Raw genomic sequence first — 20,803 nt, 5'->3', positions numbered from 1 at the left:
GGACTATATTAGTTAAGTAATAGTGAAGGAGTGCATATATGGCTATTTCAAACACAGCCTGTCTCAAACCCTTTATAGCCTACGCAACTTCCACATCAACAGCTGCTAGCAATCATTACTAAATCGATTTGATTGGTATTTGGGAGAGATGAGACCTGACCAAACACTTCACGCAAATGCTCTGATCCAGAATCAGGTCAGCACAATAACAGCATACATTCACAAAGACTTCTGTAAAGCACGTAAATAGCCAGAAAATGTCTAAATTACTTCTTAAAGATCCTCTGCATATCAGCTGCCAGACAGTAGGTGTAGATTATGTTTAATAATATAAGCTACATGGTCAGTCTATGGTGGATCATTTCCACCATGCTAAAGCTAATTCCATAAAGGTCATATCTTGTGCTGACATTCACATTTATCTCAGTGACGCTTGCTCAGCTGGTTCAGTTTCATGGCAATTAATGCTTTTAAGGACCCTTCAAAAACAAATTGGGCACTATAAAACATCTTATTAATGAAATATTGTAATGTTGCTTGCAAAAACAGACTGAATAACATCTGACTTTATTCAGGGCCTGCTAACCAGCTAATCCTTGAGCACTTGAAAAGGTTTAGGTGGTCAGAAACTTTTTTCCTCTGTTAAGTGCAAGCAAATAACTTGCCTTTTTTGTCATAATGTGATATTTAATGGAATTTGAATGGTTGTTCTTGTCTTTTTTTACTCAGACCTTCCAACAAGATTAATTTTGAAACAAGCGTGAAACACACACAAAAAACTTGGACCTGTTATGAAGATATTATTGTTTTAAATCACAAGTTAAATGTAATGATATGCAATGTATGTTATTTATAAGGAGGAGGAAATAAAAAAGATTCTTCCTGGTATGTAATTTAATTTGTGAGCTGAAGTCTGAAGGTTATTTTGTAATCTCGGTTTTAAATGTCTGCAGAAACAAACAATTTCACCACAATCATTTCCCCTTTGCAAACCCATGGTTTGTCAAAGGTGTATAAACTTGCAAAATCTATGTCTTAATTGCAACAAAAAACAAAAAAAAACTTGTGAGATGTAAACTCGCAAAATGTGAGGAAAAAAGTCAGAATTGTGAGAAAGTCACAATTATCTTTTAAATTGTTTTATTCCGTGGCAGAAACACACTTTCATAATATCATACCTCTTTGCCACCATATTTGAATAATAATTAATAATTTTATTAAAATAAAGATGAAAAATTTCAGGATCCACCCCAGGTTATAATTGACTTTAGATAGTTGAAAAGTTTTGATAATATACAGATTTAAGGCCCTTACTGTTTCATTAATTTATGGTTTTGCCATAATGGGTAACTGTCAGAACATTAAATGTTTTTGTTGAGTTATGATGTAATCACTAGAACGCATTGACATCAGAAGTGAGGCATTTGGATATTTCCACCTCTACTCCATTTTGAGACTAACCCTGGCATGTCATATCACTGTCATGTGCTCCAATACTTGTTCATTTTAAAATCAGCTCTTTAATATAGATATATGGCTGAGTATACTCTGTCCTGGAGGGCCACTGTCCTGCACAGTTTAGCTCCAACCCTGATCAAACACACCTGAGCAAGCTAATCAGGGTTGGAGCTAAACTGTGCAGGACAGTGGCCATCCGGGACCGAGTTTGAGAAACCCTGTACTAGACAAATTTTATTTGCTATAGAAATGTCAATGGCTTCTGCATGTGAAAGCTATGTATTTTATATCAGAGATAAGTGAATGCAAACAGTGTTGTATGATCAGGAGGTGTAGAAGAGAAACACCTCCCCCTTAAGATTCATCCCTTATTTAACCTGATCATCTACCTCTAGATTCACACCTCTAGTTCTACCTCTAGTTTACTGCTATTGTTCCAGATTGTGTTTAAAAAAGTGTTTTTACAAACATCAGGTACGTTAACTTAACACTATTTTTTTATTTTAAATTAATATTAGTTTCTGTCTTTGTCACACACTAGAAAATGACTCTTCAGTTTGAATACTAGAATGCAGTTTTCCCATATTTAATGTAATACAGTTTTTTAAGTTTATTTCTGTGTGTGTGCACTTGTATAGTTATCTTTTTGAGGACTAAGTTTGAGTGGAGTGATGACAAAGTGAGTAAAATGAGGACCTTTTGGCTGGTCCTCGCTTTCTGACACGCCTTTAAAGGGCTGTTTGAGGGTTAAGTGTTTGTTTTAGGGATAAGGTTAGAATTACGTTAAAGATAGATTTAAGGTAAACTAGTGCAAAATGCCCGTGCAAAATCAGTTTTTGTGTGTTTTTAGTAATTGTTGGTTTGAGTGCTCATTGTTACAATTACACAGCAAAAGTTCAGTGACATTTTTATTTGTGCATGGTAGAAAGCACACAGTGAACTCCGAGAAAACGCTATGCTTGAGCAAACAGTTTGTGAATAGGCTACTACAAATAATGCCCGTGAAAGAGACTGTGAACGCATTGAATAGGATATGTTTAGTTGGTGAATAGCATAGGCTACTATTACACAGTAGTGAATAACGTTAAGCGCACCAAAATGAAATATAATATTCAGAAGTAAACAGCATAGCTGACTTACGTATTCAGTTAACATCCAGAAATGAATAAGCGCGTCAATTCAGGGAGCAGTGCAAAGTGCCCGTGCAAAATCAGTTTTTGTGTGTGTTTTTAGTAATTGTTGGTTTGGTGTATTTGAGTGCTCATTGTTACAATTACACAGCAAAAGTTCACCCAGCAAGCAATTTTGCGTTTAAAAGACGTTTAATAGCCGTCCAAACACAGCTCAGACGACTAGGCTAAAACAAGGCTAATTTTGGGCTGTCAGTGAAAATTTAATAGATGTCTAAACGTAGCCCAAGAATAGATAAGTCATCAAATAGACAGCAAATGAATTACTACATATAATAGACAACAAAATACAACTTCTCTTTGCTCAAATATAACAAACATGCATGACAATGCATCCAATAAATAAATAAATATAAAACTTTTATTAATAACAATATAAAAATTAACAAGTTAAGATAGTAACAAATGAAAAAATATACAATTATGACACTTATTAATTATACAATTACAATTATGAAAATAAAATATTATAAATACAATAAAAAATATATAACCCATCAAACACAATGAAGATGGAAAATCATATGAGATGAGGATAATGATAAATGTAACATTTATTAATGCACGCTGTAAAAAAACCCTGAAAAATGTAGGATAGCTTAGGCTAGGCTACTGGTGATTTTCTCCCAGGTAGGCTATTCAAAATACAGGTAAAACGCCTGTGAAAAATAAATCCGGAAAATTCCTTCACTTTAATAAAGTAGCCTACATTGTGCCATTTTTGTCAGTATAAGGATTCTTTGAGTGCCTAATAATAAATTGCACGCTAATGTATTTTTTCTCTTCTCAGCTGTAGGATTTTAAACCCTCTTCAACAGCTGAAAATATGGTTACCTTCACTAAATGGAGATATCCGTACATCACAGGGCTCTTCACTTTTAGCATCTTATTTCTTTTTATGTTCTTCCAAAACACGGTGATTTATGATTTCCTCAAAACATCAGTTGATTCCACCAAAGGAGATCTGTGCGCTTGTGATAATTGTGTCACGGATCTGAACGATGATGACTGGTTCTTCTTGCGGTTCAACCCCACAGTTCCACCTCTGCTGAACAGGAGAAACAGTGTGTTAAAGACAGACGTCTACCGATGGTGGAAGGTACGTGACTTCTTTCTGGGTGTCTGAAAACCAAGGGTGGGGGAGACTGGGGTTGATTTGATCACGGTTAATAAATGGCATAATTGTAAAATTAAAAGTAAAATTCCCTGTCCATAAAATGAAATTTTCAAACCTGTGTGAGTTTCTCTCTTCTGTTGAACATAAAAGAAGATTTTGAAGAATTTGTGTAACCAAACAGTTTCTGGTTTGACTTCAATAGTATTTTTTTTTTTCGCCATATGGTAAACAATAGGGACCACCAATGGAGATTTCACAGTGCTCCAGTGTTCTGGTCTGATAAACCATGGTTTATCATTACTGAATGATAATAATGTCCTGGTAGGAATGCATGTATTCTCATGGCAGGAAGGCCAAGTATGGTAACCCATACTCGGAATTTCTCCTCTGCATTTAACTCATCCAGGTAGTGAGTAGGGACACGCACACACACATGTGCAAACCATGGACGCACACAGTCCTAATTACAGGTTTAACTGATTTCAGTTTCTGCCTGTAGGTCGGTATAAGATGAACTACAGTGAATCAGAGAGATCCAAAGCTGCATGTGGGACCGAGTGATATGCGTCCTTTATTGTGGTGTAAAGGCCCCAATACACTTCAAGCAAAATTGAAAAACCAAAATACAAACTGATGTGACGTAATTTCGAACAAACTCTGGTCGAAACGAAGTTGGCTAGGTGTTTGTTTTGGGATTTCGAAACGGCTTGCCTGCAAAACACCTTCGTACTGCCATTGGTCCATGGCGACTATGTAATAGTTAGGTGTGTGTGCACTGTGCAGCACACATTTACTTAGGCCTATTCATCTAAACAGCTCTCAGCAGTGGGGACGGCTTCAGATGTTCAATAACAGTATCTTTTGGTCACGTATTTCGAACTTCATTTTATCCCTAAACGAAGAACGAAAACGAACTTCGCTGTGAGTTTATCGGAGCCTTAACAGTGGTCCAGTGTATTACTGTCTCTGGTGGGACATGTAACGTGCTGTCTGTATTTTGTCAGTGGGGAGTTTTGCTTTTCAGCCAGCAGTTGCAGCGCCGTGCGTCTGGAGGCATGTAAACATTCACGAGAATGAAAGAGGAAAACTCCTGCGACGAATAGAAACGTTTAGTTTATAAACGCCTGTAAATCTCTAAATTAGGAGAGCACATCTTCAGCGTTGTTACATCTGAACACCAACTTTCGTTAATGTAGAAAGTAACATATTAAAAATGGTAAATTATTTCATAATGCTCTCTGTAAATGACAATTTTATATGAAGACTTTTTTTGTAATTTATAAGTTTTCCAAACTTACTCATGTGCAAAAGTGAATGGGTGTTGATGCTGTTTCACATATACATGTATATATATATAATTATTATTATTTTTTATTTTATTTTTTTTAATCCATGTCATGACCCCTTTAAAATGAGTCTTCCCAGTGAAAGCTTCCTATTCCGAAAGCTCTAAAACCCGATCATGTGTTTTAACATTCATATAGGGTCTACAGTCTGAATCTTCTAAAGCTAACTACACAGATGTGGTGGACACATTGTTTTCTCTCTTCCCCGATGAGGAACACTACTCAGACGCTGGTCCAGATCGCTGCAGAACCTGTGCTGTGGTGGGAAACTCTGGGAACCTCCTGGCATCCCACTATGGTCAACTAATAGACAGCCATGACTTTGTCATAAGGTATGTTATTTTCTCTTTTGAAGTCTCGACGATGCATACAACCAAAGATGACTTTTAAAAATGCATCTTCATGCTCTTACCTCAGGATAAATAAGGGTCCTACAAAAGGCTTTGAGAAGGATGTGGGATCTAAGACCACTCACCGGATTCTGTATCCTGAGAGCGCTGTAGACGTGGATAACTCCACCCATCTGGTGCTTCTGCCCTTTAAGATTCAAGACATGCGCTGGCTCATCAGTGTCTTCACCACCAGACACATCACGAGGTACAGTTGTTTCCTCACACGCTCACAGAATTATTAAAAAGCCTTCAGACACACATCTTCCACATTTTAAGGCAATTATCTTAATGTAATGAATCTTTGTTTTCCTCAGCACTTATATGAGAGTGAGACCTTCAGTAAATGCAGACAGAGACCAGGTAAGAATCATATTTATCAATCATTATATTACATTTGATTTTCACGTATTGATCTGTATAGTTTTTCTGAACAAATGTCATTAAAATATGCATGATTAAGTCAGAATCACCTGAAGTGTGCACAAATAAAGGTTCCAAAAGGGGGTTTTCACAGCGATGCCACAGAAAAGCCATTTGTTTTTGTTTTTTTCTCAAGCCCCGTTAGCACCAAGAACGATAACTATAAAGATAACTATTACGATTCCTGGAATAGCATCCACACCAGCAGACAATATTTTTCAGTTATTAAGCATGCGCTGTAATTTTGTCTCCTGCAGCTTTAAGTGCTCGAACTCTTTAAAGCAGGATAGATTCTGATGTTTTTATTGTTATCAGCAAGAAAAAATTGTCCTGAAAGTGATTCCAACGATATTGTTTCTCTGTGCGGTTATAGTTGTGGTCTGGAGTCTGCTATTCTTTTATATTTCGAGCGATATCTTTATCGTTATAGTTATCGTCCTTGGTGTGAGTGGGCCTTTAGTGTGAAACACATTTTTAAAATCTAAAGAACAGCTTTCCACTATAAAGAAACTTTTGTGCAAATGAAAGGTTCTTTATGGAACCATCAATGCATATAAAGAATGTTTATTTTTAAGAGTGTATTGCTTGATTATTTTGGTTGTTTTTTAAGGTGATGATCATCCATCCTGTATTCATAAAATACGTTTATGAGAGCTGGCTGCAGAAACATGGCAAATATCCTTCTACTGGCTTCATTACATTGATATTCGCCCTGCACATCTGTGATCAGGTAAAAGATTTGTCTCTTATTCAATTCCTGCAATGCTTGTCTCACAGAGCCAGAGCCAGAGCCAGAGCCAAGTCTAGTCTAGTGCACTTTGCAAGAGACCATTTGATTGACATGTAAAAGGACCAACATCTTTTTGGTTTTACATGTCATTTAGAGGCGGGCTAATCTGAAATCCATGATGCCAACAACAGCCGCTGTCTTTAACTCATGGCATTCATTCATTATTTCATTATCCATTTTATGTAGATGCTGACACACACTTAGATGCATTGTTAACAGTGCACAATAAAGGGCTCTGATTCAAAGACCCAATAATCCTGAAGTACTAAAACTAAGATTTTTCATGTTTTAGAAAGAAGTCTCTTTTGCTCAAGGCTGCAGTTATTTGGTAAAAAAAATACAGTATGTGAAATATTCATAGAATTTAAAATAATTGTTTTCTATTTTAACGTTTTAAAATGTAATTTATTGATCAGCATCATTACTTCAGTCTTCAGTGTCACATGATCCTTCAGAAATCATTCTAATATGCTGATTTGCTGCTCAAGAAATTTCATATTATCAATGTTGAAAACAGTTCAGCAGCTGAGCTTTTATATTTTTGTGGAAACTTTATCAGGATTCTTTCATGAATTAAAAGTCCAAAAGAACAGCATTTCTTTGAAATATAAATTTTTGTAACATTATAAATGTTTTTACTGACTTTTGATCAATTTAATGCATCCTTGCTGAATATGGTTGTGTACTTGTGGTGCATATTATAAATAATCATGTGAAAGTTTAGTGTGCAATATGCAACAGACCGTCAATGAAAACCATGAGCGTTTTTTACAGGTGTGCCGTAAACGTTGTTGGTTTCATTTTAAACCTGACTATATGCAAATTAAGGTTTGATTTGCAGATAGTAAAAAGAGGCTAAATTTTATTTCCTCTTCATTGTCATCAGTGAGATTAAGCGAGTGTTAAGGGTGTGAATTTCCACGGAGCTGGATGTTACGGTTACCAACTGTTTGCTAATCATCAATGCATTTCCTGTACAAGCAAGCCATGCAAACACTCATTTAATTTTTAACTTTTGGTGCATTGCAAACACTTATGTCCTATTTTATCAATCTCTCACACAGGTCAATGTTTTCGGGTTTGGAGCGAAAAGTGACGGACACTGGCATCACTATTTTGACGGCATCTTGACTCACTTCAGCACAGGCGTTCATGTTGGAGACTTTGAAAATAAAACCATAAATGAGCTTCTGCAGATAAACAAGATTTCTATGCATAAAGGGTGGTAATTGACATTTTTTTCTCAGTATTACATCTTTGGTTAAGGCTTTTAATTAAATCTTTTCAAAAAGCCTGCATTTTCAAAATAGATTTATTTATGAATATTTATTTATGTACCTGTATTTAACCAGGCAAATCAATTAAGAACAAGTTTCTTATTTCCAATGGTCTGCCAAGAGCATATTGTCCTTGTTAACAGAGAAAGTGGAACAATTAGAGATAAATAAAAAATAATACAATATATTACATCAGAAGGTAAATAAATATATTAATATATCAGGTAATGAATGCATTTACTAAACAGAATGGTTTTATGTGTATGTCCCTTACAATTCTGTAAAGTTATGCCTTTCTGTAAAGTATTATTAAATAAAATTTCATTTTTTTTCCTTGTTGATGATGATTTTTCTGTTTTCTTTTTTCTGTTTTTTACATTTGCAATTTTCCTTTTTTCTTCTGACGGTACACACGTTTTATCGGGCTGTTTTGCCTTATTTTTTTTTAGGATAATTGGCAGTAAACAGGATAGGTTTTTTTTTCTTTTTTTTCTAAAGTTCAAGCACTTGGTAACTCTTTTTAGGCATTTATTTACACATTTATTTACCGAGTACATTAAAGAATGTATGTAAGGACTGCAGTCTTTGCTAAAACAAATATAAAATGGATAAGCTAAAAAATAAATAAAGGTGACTATGGTTTTAGTTTCAGTATAACCTGATTCTTAAAGAGAGAGTTTAAATACACAGAAGATATTTTGAAGAATGTCTGTAACCAAACAGTTGATGGACCCCATTGACTTCCATAGTATTTATTTCCCACTATGAAAGTCAGTGGGTGTTCACAATTTTAAAATTCCATTATAAATCCGGGTTTTAAGGTTTTACATGACTTTGGAAACCCTGTATGAATCACGTTTCTTGTTTTCTGGTAGGCCTACAGTTAGTTACCTTGAAATTTGTTTTAGGCCTATCAAACACAATAAAGATGGGTGGGAAAGCTTGTGAGATTATGATAAATGTAACATTTAATAAAGTACACTGCAAAAAAATAAAAGTAGCCTAGCCTACTGGTAATTTTCTGTCAGGACATTAACCTATGCATTATCCGGACATTTACTTTAAACCTAAAACACCACACCACACAATGCAGTGCTAAATTCAAAATACACCTGTAAAAAATAAATGGGTTACAGCAAATTCCTTTTATTTTAATTCAGTAGGTTACATAGCCTAGTGCCCTATTTTTAAGGGTTCTTTAAGAGTGTAATAATACATTGCACACTAATAATGTGTTTTTTCTCTTCTCAGCTGTAGGATTTTAAACCCTCTTCAACAGCTGAAAATATGGTTACCTTCACTAAATGGAGATATCCGTACATCACAGGGCTTTTCACTTTTAGCATCTTATTTCTTTTTATGTTCTTACAAAACGCGGTGATTTATAATTTTCTCAAAACATCAGTTGATTCCACCAAAGGAGGTCTGTGCGCTTGTGATAATTGTGTCACGGATCTGAACGATGATGACTGGTTCTTCTTGCGGTTCAACCCCACAGTTCCACCTCTGCTGAACAGGAGAAACAGTGTGTTACAGACAGACGTCTACCAATGGTGGAAGGTACGTGACTTCTTTCTGGGTGTCTGAAAATAAAAGGCACTGGGACTGGGTTATTGGCCTGGTTTCACAGATTAGATTAAGTCAGGATTAGGCCTCAGTTAAATTAGGATATTTAGGTTATAGCTTACATATATATATATATATATATATTACTGATGGGGATCTTGAGACAAAACCATGGCACTTACATATTTTAAGATATATCAGCGCAAGTTGCTTTTAGTTAAAACAGCTCAAACATGCATTTCTGAGACTAGGTTTAAAGTGTAAGTTGCAGGTTAACCACCACAGCCAATTAATGTGTAAATTAAAGTGCTCTATATGTATATATTTAATTATTTCTGTCTTAAAATGCGTTAAAATAACATTTATTGGGGTTTCTTCAAAGGTAGCGTGTTTTTTCAGTAACTGGGTGATGACGTCATAAGAGGAACTCGCAACCCATACTCTCCTAGATTCTTACTGTATTATGGCTATTTGGAGAACGACTGAGGATGTGGGAAACCATCAAATTCTTTATGGACCACAGCCCTACAATTTTTAACCGGTCAGACGTGAGAGAGGGGAGGAAATTGCCAGGACCCATGGCACTCAAAGAGTTATTAATGCTTGGTGTGAGGAGAATGAGTGGAGGGTTGGCCAGGTGTCCTGGTGAGTAGCTACGTTAGAGGCTAGCCTGGTGCAAACTTAACCCGGATAATATAAGGGAACAAGCCAGTCTTTTCAAAATCTTGCCGTCATGTAGAATAGCAAGGAGGGACAACGACTGAAGACATTATTTACTTACATGGTGTCAGTCCAATTCAGAGCTGTAGAGATGCACACACTGCACAGGCACCAATCGCTAGTCTCATCGACGCCTCAAACGTCAATCCACGCTATTTCTCATGATTTAATTGGCGATGTTTATTGTCAGAAAAGAAAAAGAGAGATCGATGTCCCCATCACTGTGTTTGTGTGGGCTATGCCACCCAGTTGAATCAGCAGTGGAGAGTATGTGCTGCCGTGAGGTGAACGTGGAACAGCTCGACCTGCGACTGGCTGATCTGACTTGCTTGAACCCGGTGCCTGGCCCTGAACCCATTTGTTTTGCGAATTGCTTATTCTCATTTCAGGCAGGATCACGGTCCCCTTGAAGTCAGCACACACGAGTATGTTTACAGTTGAGTTATTTTATCCATAATTTTTTTATCAAATAAAACATTCAACCAACTTTTCTGTAGTTATGTAAGGCATCTATAGCTATGACTATGCCGGTAACTCTACTAGTGAGTTCCTCTTATGACGTCACGCCCCATCTAGTGGAAGGGAGCGGGAGCGGTTAAAACCACTGTTAAAAGTGCCAACTTTTCATATTATATTCAGCATTTTGGTATAAAAAACAATGATGGGCAGTTCTTATCTTTATGTTTAATAAACACATTGCATTATCTTCGTGAAAAATTTAACCTGCAATTTACACTTTAAGCCATGGTCTGTGAACCCGAGGGATTATTACAATTTAAAGGAATTAAATAGTTAGCCTATTAAAAATAAGGGAATAAATATAAAAAAGGTAAACGACGCTCTAGCTCTAGTAGGCTAATCAATTTAAAAACTATTTGCAAATAATATTTTATTTTAAAATGTGCAAACATTCACTTTTCATTCGTATGCCTACTTGCCTTGTCGCTTACATGAATCATGACGGCATATTTTCAATTCAAAACGGCAAAAAAAGAGTCAATAATTCTGTGACATTCATAGGCTATGTAGCGAAGTACCACTACAATTGAAAGTTAAGCTGGTTGAGGCGGCCAAATATGGATCAGATTCCGATCAGAGAATCATGAGTGGAGAAGAGATTCTTGATAATAAGGCGTTTATTTATCTTGTATATGCATCTGGGTTATGCATCTGTGCTTGTATATGGTATGTATTGCATGAACGCATTTACACAGAACGAAACCACCAGCATAAACATAAGCTGTGTCCCAATGTGAAGTCTGCATCCTCCGAAGGCCGTATTTGAAGGCCGATTGCGTCACAGCAGCAGCCGAGAGTTCGCTGGTGGACGGCAAATTCACATTTAAATGTAAGTATTATGTTTTCATTTACTCAAATAGCTAGTGAAACCTGATTTAAAAGCCACAAGTTTTTCTTTCTTATAAACTTCACCATAACTCCTTCTTCACCATTGCGTGGCTTCATTTGTCAGGTGGTCTGAGGCAAAACTTGAGCTAATAGTTTAATAATTGTTTCAGGGAGCAAGGAGCAGACAGCTCAATTTATTAAACTGCAATTTAAAATAAATAAATAAACTAAATAAATTAAATTTTATTGTAATATTTGCACTAGTCTGTCTAACTTGTGTAAATAAGAAATATCACTCACCCTATAAAGCCCACAACAATAGGAAAAGCAGTAGATAAGGCAATGGGGTTTCACTTGTATGTGTTTTTGTAGTGCTGTCATGCAAGCTATGTCTACAAAGGTTTTAACCAAATTTGAGTATTCATGAATATGATTTCTGAACATGAATATGATTTTAAAAATACAAAGTAAGAAAGTTGAGATCACATCTTTGCTGAAATGTATTGTGCTGTTGTTGTTAACAAGCCATGATTAATTTGCTCTGCCTTAGGATAGCACGTGTCCTGGGACAGGAGAGGGAGTGAGTGGGAAACCCACTGCTGAAACTTGGCCCTGGTTTGTCCTCATGGATGAGATGTTGGGACAGAGGCATTGCACCCTCATTGCCTCAATCCCTGAGGACACACCAGGGCCGAGTTCATCAGTGTGTGACCAAGAAGAGGAGGAGCCAGGGGCGGCAGCAGCATCAGCAGCAGCACCAGCACCAGCACCACGATGAAGGTGAGACAGAGAGAACGAGTTTTTGGACTTGATTAGAGAAGACATGGGACTGCAGAGGCGAGGAGAGCACAGGAGAGAATGGACAGGCTGTTTTCTCTTCTTGAAAGAATGATTAAGAAATATGTATGTATGTGTATATATATATATATATATATATATATATATATATATATTCTTTAACTTTTTTCACTTATATTTTTTAAAAGGAAAAAAAAATTATGCAACTTTAAATGTGTAAATAAAAGAGAATTCATTGCTCTGGACATTGTTTATTTTTGTAATGACTGTCATAATTTCTACATTAAACAATTTCTTCTATAACGTTTTTCCCCCAACTATTTACAACATACGTTAAACATCTCAAAATCAACATAAACATTTAAATTTACAGTACATAAAATAAGAAAAAATGATGTAGACTTTTATTCAGCTGAGTGGGAGACCCTGGTGAGCTGCTGGACCGGGATGGGCTCCACAATAGAGACCCTGGTAAGGCCTCCTGCTGGTGGGACATCATCTAGGACGTTTTTCAGAGTGTTTGACTGCATATTTTCACTATCCACTAAGTTGTCTACCAACAGGTTTGCAGGGCTGACTCATGGAATAAATATTGAGATACTTTATTACACTAAAGTACTTTTAATAACCACTAATACCTCATTGGGGAAAAACTACTAGTCATATATTTCAAACCTTAGTTAAGCAAAATTATCTTGCATACTCTAATGTACTTAAGGCATCAAGAGTAAAAGTAAAGGAATTCTGGAGGAAAAAAACCTTGTCAGGGTTTTTATGATGGTTCTGCTTTTATATTACTGCATATGTTGCATTTTACTTCTGAATATTTTCAAGGTTGATACATTTAAACTATATACTTTTGTGTAGTTTATTGTAAAACAATGCATCATATTGTAAAATAACATAATTTTGTAGTGTTGTTGTCCTGTGTGGGAAAATCACTTCGAGTATTAACGATGTAGTTCCTTAAATACCACCACTGGTTATTTTGAAAATTAAAGTAAATGTAGGCCTATTGTCACAATATTAACAAATTGTTGCTAACTACAGCTCCGTCCCATTTCAAAGGGCGCATCTGAAGCGCTCGGACTGGTCTAGCCTACGGACGATTGTTCTTGTCGCCTAGCAACAGTGACTGACAGCTGCCGATGAAGAGCGGGAGTAACATTCGCACTGGACTTTTTATATTCAACTGAGTTTTATATTCAAATAGGGTTGAAAACCTGTGTAAATATATTTACCAAGGTCCATTTATGTGCATAATTAAAAAGAATACACTAGCCTACAAAATCGCATCAAGGTAAGATAGGCCTATAAATGAACATTTGAATCTTCAGCTAAGCTGAAAGTACATGACCTGAAACATACTTAATACCATGTCCTCCAGTAAAATATAAAACATAAAAATGACAATAGCCAGTTCTGGCTCCATAGCTGTTTACTCAATTATATCAAATGAATTATCAGCATGGCAGCATACACTCGCACCGTTGCTTGGCGCCTGGAGCGGTAATCGGGAACACCTGGCTGCACAATTAGGAAATCCTACGAAGGCTACATGGTGTGCCGTTCGGAGGACGCATAGGCTGCATCGTTTGAAGTCCGCAGCCTTCGAAGGATGCAGTCTTCACATTGGGACACAGCTAATGATTCACCGTCATCTTCTACTGGAGTGCGTCGCTAATAAAGGAACGTGTAGGAAACAATAAACAAACATTAGTTCCTAGGACAAGCTTTTTTACACAGCCGCCCCAATTATCTGTCAAGATAATTAAACACTCTAGGAAAGTCTGTCTGCAGTGTCTGTGTCATAATCCTCAAGATGAGGAAGTGGGATCAGTCGGACAACTGGACGGGTGTAGGTTTTCTCCTTAACCTTGATTTTGGGTCAGGGTCTCCATCACAGTGCTGACGGGCCAGAGCGCCCGTGGAAGTTGGGGATCGACAATAAGCACTACTTGACCCACTGTCAGTTCTTTGCCATCCATCCTCCACTTGTGACGACCTTGCAAGGTAATGGCGAATGAAGGCAGTCCAGAAACAAGTCAGCCAGCACCTGACTGTGTCGCCATCTCCGTCTTCCTAGCAAGTTGTTAGAGTCGTACAGGACCTGAGGTAGAGAGGCATCACGGCGACCCATAAGAAGCAAGTTCGGAGTTACTGGATCCAAGTCTGCGACATCTGAGCATTTAAGATGCTTTCAACTTCCACTAGAAGGGTTTGTAGTACTGGTTCTGGGACTGACTGCTCTCGCAGGATTACCCGCAGCGCTGTCTTGACTGATTTTACCTCACACTCCCAGGTTCCCCCGAAGTGAGGAGCACTTGGTGGATTATGGCGGAACTGGATTTTCTGCCCAGCCAGCAGCTCCTGGAGCTTTGGAGACATGGCAGTGAAGGTCTCTTGTAGTTCTCGATTGCCTCCAACGAAATTAGTGCCATTATCGCAAAGCAGTTCCATGGGCTTGCCTCTTCGTGCTATGAATCGACGTAGAGAGAGCAGGAATGCGTCAGTGTCCAAATGCTCTAATAGATCCAGATGCACACACTGTGTCATCATACATTTGTAGATAATCCCCCATCTTTTCTCTTGGCGGTGTCCAACTTTGACTACAAATGGGCCGAAGCAGTCTACACCTGTAGAATGGAAAGGTGGCTTATACAGGTTCAACCTGCAGGGCGGTAGATCAGCCAATCGTGGGGTTTGAGGCTTAGCACGCCACCGCTGACAGTCTTGACAGTTGCGTTGCTGTTTACGAATTGCTTCTCGGCCTCTAAGTACCCAGTACTGACGACGCAGTTCAGCTAGGACCCTTTCCGAGCCGGAGTGAAGAAGTCGCTGATCGGTCTCCTTAATTAGCAGCTTGGTGATGGGATGGCCAGGGTCTAACACAATTGGATGAATAGTATCCAGATCAAGGTCACCCACATGACGTAGCCTTCCACCCACTCTAATGAGACCAGTGTGCCCATCATACTTGGGGGCAAGAGAGCTCAAACGACTGTCAGCAGGAACTGACTGACCAGCCTTTAAAGCACTGAATTCAATTGGGAATGAATCACTTTGGGCCTGTGCCAGGAGGAGCCTCTCTGCTTCAATATAATCAGAAGCCACGACAAGAGTGTCATTATCTGTGCCAGCCGCCCCATGCAGGGATCTAACAGTAGCCTGGACAAGCTCTTGCCATGTGTGGAACTGGCTTGGATCAGGAAGGGAACTATTAGGCACGGAAACAGTGCCAATAAAGGCAGCCTTCTTTAACTCACTGAAATCTGGCTCTTTTTCAGTTTTAGGTGTGGATGGCCACTGATCAACTGACTGGTTCAGGAAGGATGGTTCTGAGCTCCACTTATGAGGACCTGCCAACTCGGTTAGTGTAAGACCTCGTGTGATGTGGTCAACAGGGTTGTTAACCGACTCAACATACCTCCATTCAGCCATATTGGTGAGTGTCTGTATTTCTGCTACACGTGTTCCGACAAACACCTTGGTTCTCGTCCAAGACCTTTGGAAGAATAACCTCAGTTGGGACGACCCCATTGAACCTCTGCATTTGAGAGAACAGTGGCTTGCCTGGGTAGGAGAACTCCCGACTCTCCTTCAGTTGCAGTTCCCTCGTACATACACCTCGGCCTCAAATGACAACAGTTCTGTCATCCGAGAACTTCATGTCTTCAGTGATGCATCGGAAAGAGCTTATGTTTCGGTTGCATACTTGCGTACCACAGACAGTCAAGGACAGGTCACTGTAACTTTTGTCTTGGCCAGGTCTAGAGTAGCACAGAGGAAATGTCTGTCCATGCCTCGTTTGGAGCTGAGTGCAGTGCTGACTGGTGCCCAGTTGGCCAAGGTGATCCAAACAGAGTTGTCCATTCCTATTCACAAGGTTACTTTCTGGTCTGACTCCACCACTGTGTTATACTGGCTGACATCATAGCCTTGTCGATGAATGGGATGATGAACCCCAAAGGGTCATATTGACTTGCCAATGTCCTATACATATTCCTCATAGTAGGAGCAGCGGTCTCCGTAGAGCGTAAATTATACCCTAGGGTGTCACTGATACAGTTCCACCGTAGCCCAAGAGTGGGTTCTTGGAGGTCAGTGCTGTTTTGTGCCAACCAGCGCTCACTAATAGCGGACTTGGCGTCTGTGGGAAGGTGTTGGATCACAGATGGTACGTTACTTGCCCATTGCCTTATCTCAAAGCCTCCATCGGCGAGCAGCTGGCGCAGTCCATCCACTATTTATTTTGCTTCATTTGCAGTTGGCGTGCTGTGAAGGCAGTTGTCAACGTAAAAGGAATGTTCTACTCTGTTGACTAGGTCAGCCATGTCATCTTTGTGTCCTTGGGCATGATTTTGGAGGGCATAAATAGCACAACATGGGCTGCAGGTAGTGCCAAACGGAAGTACCTGCCATTCATATATATCAGGTTCCATGTCCCAACGCATGTCCCTCCAAAGGAACCGCAACACTGACCTGTCCCTAGGCAGCAAGCGTACCTGATGGAACATACCTTTGATGTCCCCACTGATGGCAACCGTGTGCTGGCGGAATCTCAGGAGGACATCCAGTAAGGAAGGTCCCAAAGTCGGCCCGGGCAGCAGTTGATAGTTCAAGGATTGTCCCTGATGTTTAAAGGAACAGTTAAAGACTATCCTGTCTTTACTGTTGTGATGCACCATATGGTGCGGGATGTACCAAGACACTGCACTTTTGTTGGCTTCTTCTGGAGTGATCTTAGCCACATAACCAGCCGCCTCCAACTTCTGGATCTCATTGCAGTAAACTTTAGCCCTCTCAGGATTCCGTACCAGCCTGCGCTCAGTGCTACGCAAACTGGGAAGCACAGTCTCTGTTTCTACATGGAGTAAACTCATTGACGTTCGTCTCAGCAATGGTGTAGCGTAACGTTGAACACCATCCACGTTGACCCGGATTGTGGCATTTTGCAGCAGGGTGTAAGCCTCTCGATCCTGTTTGGACCTGGTGATCATTTTCTCGTTATAAGGGAGAGTATCAACCTGCCAGAGCCTTTCTACATGGTGGATGAGATCATCACGGGTTGGAACTGTCATGATGTGAAGACACTGCTGATTCCCTCGTGATGGTTGCATTGGACTCATCGGGCCCTGGAGAGACCATCCGAGTTGTGTGCAAACAGCAATGGGTCCCCCAATTGGGCCTTTGCGTATGGGCTGGATTGGTATCAGGAGGTGGGGATTATCTGATCCTATAAGGAGCAATGGCTTTACCCTGTCCACAGGAGGCAGCGGCAGATTCTTCAGGTGTCTATAGGCATTCTGCAGAGCAGACACTGGGTAGGTGTGCTCTGCTAGACACAGACCAGTCGCAGTGAATGCATTACGTATAGTGAACTTTGTCATGGGCTTGGATACTGAAGAAACCTCAAAGGATATCGATGACCCGTCAAATTCAGTGTGAGACTGTTGAATTGTCTGTAGGGGAAGCAATTCCGGAGTGCCGGTTAACTTGAGCCGCTGCAGCACTGGCTGAAGCACTATTGTTCTCTCTGATCCGTCGTCGAGGACTGCATGGGTTTCCATAGTGTGTCGACCATTGTGGAGAAGGACTTTGACCACTTTCAACATGACCTTTGGAGAACGGTTAGGTCTGTCAAGGTAGATCCTGGTAGGTGGCAGGCTTACCATTAGTACAGCCCTGGAGGTGTCATTAATTGAGTCATGTAGAATTGTGAGATGTAACTCTTTACAGGCCTTACAAGGACGCTTGAGGTTACAGGCCTCTACTGCATGTGAACGACCACATCTCCAGCAGCGTTTTCCCTCCTTAATCCAAGTGACAATCTGAGAAGTTGTTAACTTCTTGAATTGGTCACAATAGTTGAGGTAATGGTCCCTGTTGTCACAATGGGGACAATATGGCTTTGGTTTTGAACTGGGTTTTGGGTCAGCAGATTGAGGGGGCCTTATTCCACTCTCATTGGCCAGAAGAACTGGTGTAGGTCGCTCTCTGGGACGAGTGAATGTCGTAGCCTTAACATAGGACTTGGGCGAGTCACTCTGGAACAAAGTTGCAGCTCGGCTGGAGATGCGTTTCGCTTGAGACTTGATCTCCAGCCAGGTGGCCAAGTCAGGAAGTGTATAGGTCTTGTCAGTACCCATCTGGAGAATACCCCTGCTTAGGCAGTATTCAGCAAACCCATCACATTAAGCGGATGGTAATTTACTTAACAGACGATCCACGTGAGAACCACACATGAACTTGTAACCGTTCTGGCCCTCAAGAGTCCTCAGCATGCACACCAATGATTGAACGGATAATGCAAAAGAGTCAAAAGCGTTAGCATCACCCATTCTCAGTGGTGGAGTACTCATGATAGCACCCAACTCTGACTGAACGAGCTGTCTTGGCTGGCCATACTTGTCTTGGAGAGCCTGCAGTGCAGCTGAATAAGGATGTGGATGGTACATATAGGCTTTAGCCAGCTGCTGAGCACTAGGAAGTTTCAAATGGCTAAGCAAGACATGATACTTGTACTGCTCACTGAGATGGCTGTGATTGCTCAACAAGTTGTCTAGTGCTAACTTTAATAAGGCGAAGTCACTCTCATTACCACTTTCGAACACCGGCAACTTGGGTTGTGGGATGCCATAGGCTGATGCAAACAGTAGCTCTGTACCAGGGTATGCTGAATATGACCATCATGCTGAAAGGGCAAGAATGAAGGTGGATGAGCACGGCTAGGGCCAGGAGGTGGCACGGATGAAACCTGATAGCTGGTAACTGGAGGCTGCAGCAGACGTGTGCGCGTTGTAACAGGAGGGATGGCTGTCTGCATCACAGCATATGGCATTGTAGATGGGGGCAGTGTTGCTGTTGTAGGTTGATGTGACACTGCCGGCGTGCTTGTACTCAAGGGGTGTGCAGCAGTGGACATGACTGTGGCTATTGAATGTGGTTGGGGTACCATATTCGATGTCGACAACACAGTACGAGCTGGTGCAGTTATAGGGGTAGTCTGAGATACATTGGAGACGGGTGAGGAGACAGCTTGTGGTAACATGTTGAGCACTGCATGTGGTGCACCTCCCGGATTCGGGTGGTCTAACTGATGGCTGAGCCACCCACGAGTCATCAGGAATAATCTGTTCTGCTGAACAAATCTGTATGGTTGAGGTCGCAGCTGGTGACTGAGCAGAGGGCTGCTGGAGAGAGGGTGATTGATGAGATGGACTTAAGGCTGGACTAATATGTACAAACTGAAGTGGAGGTGAAAGGCTGTCTGGTGAGCCTGGAGGCACAGGAGTTGTTTGACCAGAGTCTTTAATAAGCATGGAGGATACGAGCTTCGCCACCTCAAACTCGGTCTCTGCTTGTTGCAGCTTACGCTGTCTTTCTAGATGCTTGGATAAGGCCTCCTTAGCTGTGAGAGCTTCCTCTTGAACACGCTGGGCCTGTTTAGCTTGTGCCTGTAGCCGCTGATATTCCACATCGGCCAATTAGTCCTCCACGACCTGCTGGCGGAGACTTTCTAACTGCCTCTGTTTAATCTTCTCCTCCAACATAGCAGTCTGGACACTAGAGAGTTCTGGTGGAAGATAAACGCCAGTGGAGGTAATAGAGCGCCTACTTGACCTGGAATGAGAGCTTACGCCACTACAAGACGTTTTCCTCGAACTGCTTCTTGGTTGACTGGGACAGTGGGAAGAAGCTTTAGGAGGAGGGTCCTCAGCGGGTCGATAGCCAACCTCATAATCGTCCAGGTGAGAAGGCAGATTAGTCCTGCGGCGAGGTCTGTCCATTGTCTCTAATGTGTCACTTTCTGCTGAATCCATACTGGTTTGATCTTGCACTCAATCCGGCTCGAAGAACCATATTAATGTAGCGAAGTACCACTACAATTGAAAGTTCAGCTGGTTGAGGCGGCCAAATATGGATCAGATTCTGATCAGAGAATCAGGAGTGGAGAAGAGATTCTTGATAATAAGGCGTTTATTTATCTTGTATATGCATCTGGGTTATGCATCTGTGCTTGTATATGGTATGTATTGCATGAACGCATTTACACAGAACGAAACCACCAGCATAAACAATGATTCACCGTCATCTTCTACCGGAGTGCGTCACTAATAAAGGAACGTGTAGGAAACAATAAACAAACATTAGTTCCTACAGGCTTTCTTACAGGCTATACTGTTGGTCGCTGAACATTTACGTAAAACGGTTATCATAGGCCTACTTGCATCATCTTGCATGCATTCCCCAATGTTCATATTAGTGTTCAACCAATAGGCTCTGTAGGCTATTTTTCTATAAAATTACACCAGGCAACGGTAAAGTCTCGGGACTGTCCATTTGAATAGTTTAAAAAGCGTTAAAATAATTTTAAAGGCT

At 40.3% G+C, this 20,803-nt stretch overlaps 1 protein-coding gene across 2 annotated transcripts; it reads left to right on the top strand.

Annotated features, from left to right (window-relative positions):
* Positions 1-104: 104 nt before the first annotated feature.
* Positions 105-8,329, top strand: LOC311092979 (CMP-N-acetylneuraminate-beta-galactosamide-alpha-2,3-sialyltransferase 1-like). 2 transcript variants are annotated; one of them, XM_084130022.1, is made up of 7 exons: positions 105-196; positions 3,439-3,747; positions 5,250-5,443; positions 5,529-5,708; positions 5,818-5,863; positions 6,534-6,653; positions 7,778-8,329. In XM_084130022.1, the coding sequence occupies exons 2-7, from the start codon at positions 3,475-3,477 to the stop codon at positions 7,940-7,942; spliced, it is 978 nt and encodes a 325-aa protein (XP_083986148.1). In that variant the 5' UTR covers positions 105-196; positions 3,439-3,474; the 3' UTR covers positions 7,943-8,329. The 2 variants fall into 2 exon arrangements, with proteins under 2 accessions (XP_083986148.1, XP_083986149.1); XM_084130023.1 differs by lacking the exon at positions 105-196 and adding an exon at positions 1,859-1,932 and having other exon boundaries at positions 7,778-8,288.
* Positions 8,330-20,803: the final 12,474 nt, after the last annotated feature.

Source organism: Abramis brama (genome assembly GCF_963993115.1).
Source record: "Abramis brama genome assembly, chromosome: 12".
NCBI classification, from domain to species: Eukaryota; Metazoa; Chordata; class Actinopteri; order Cypriniformes; family Leuciscidae; genus Abramis; species Abramis brama.
Note: the sequence above shows the minus strand (reverse complement) of the source record. Positions and strands in the feature narration are given on the sequence as shown.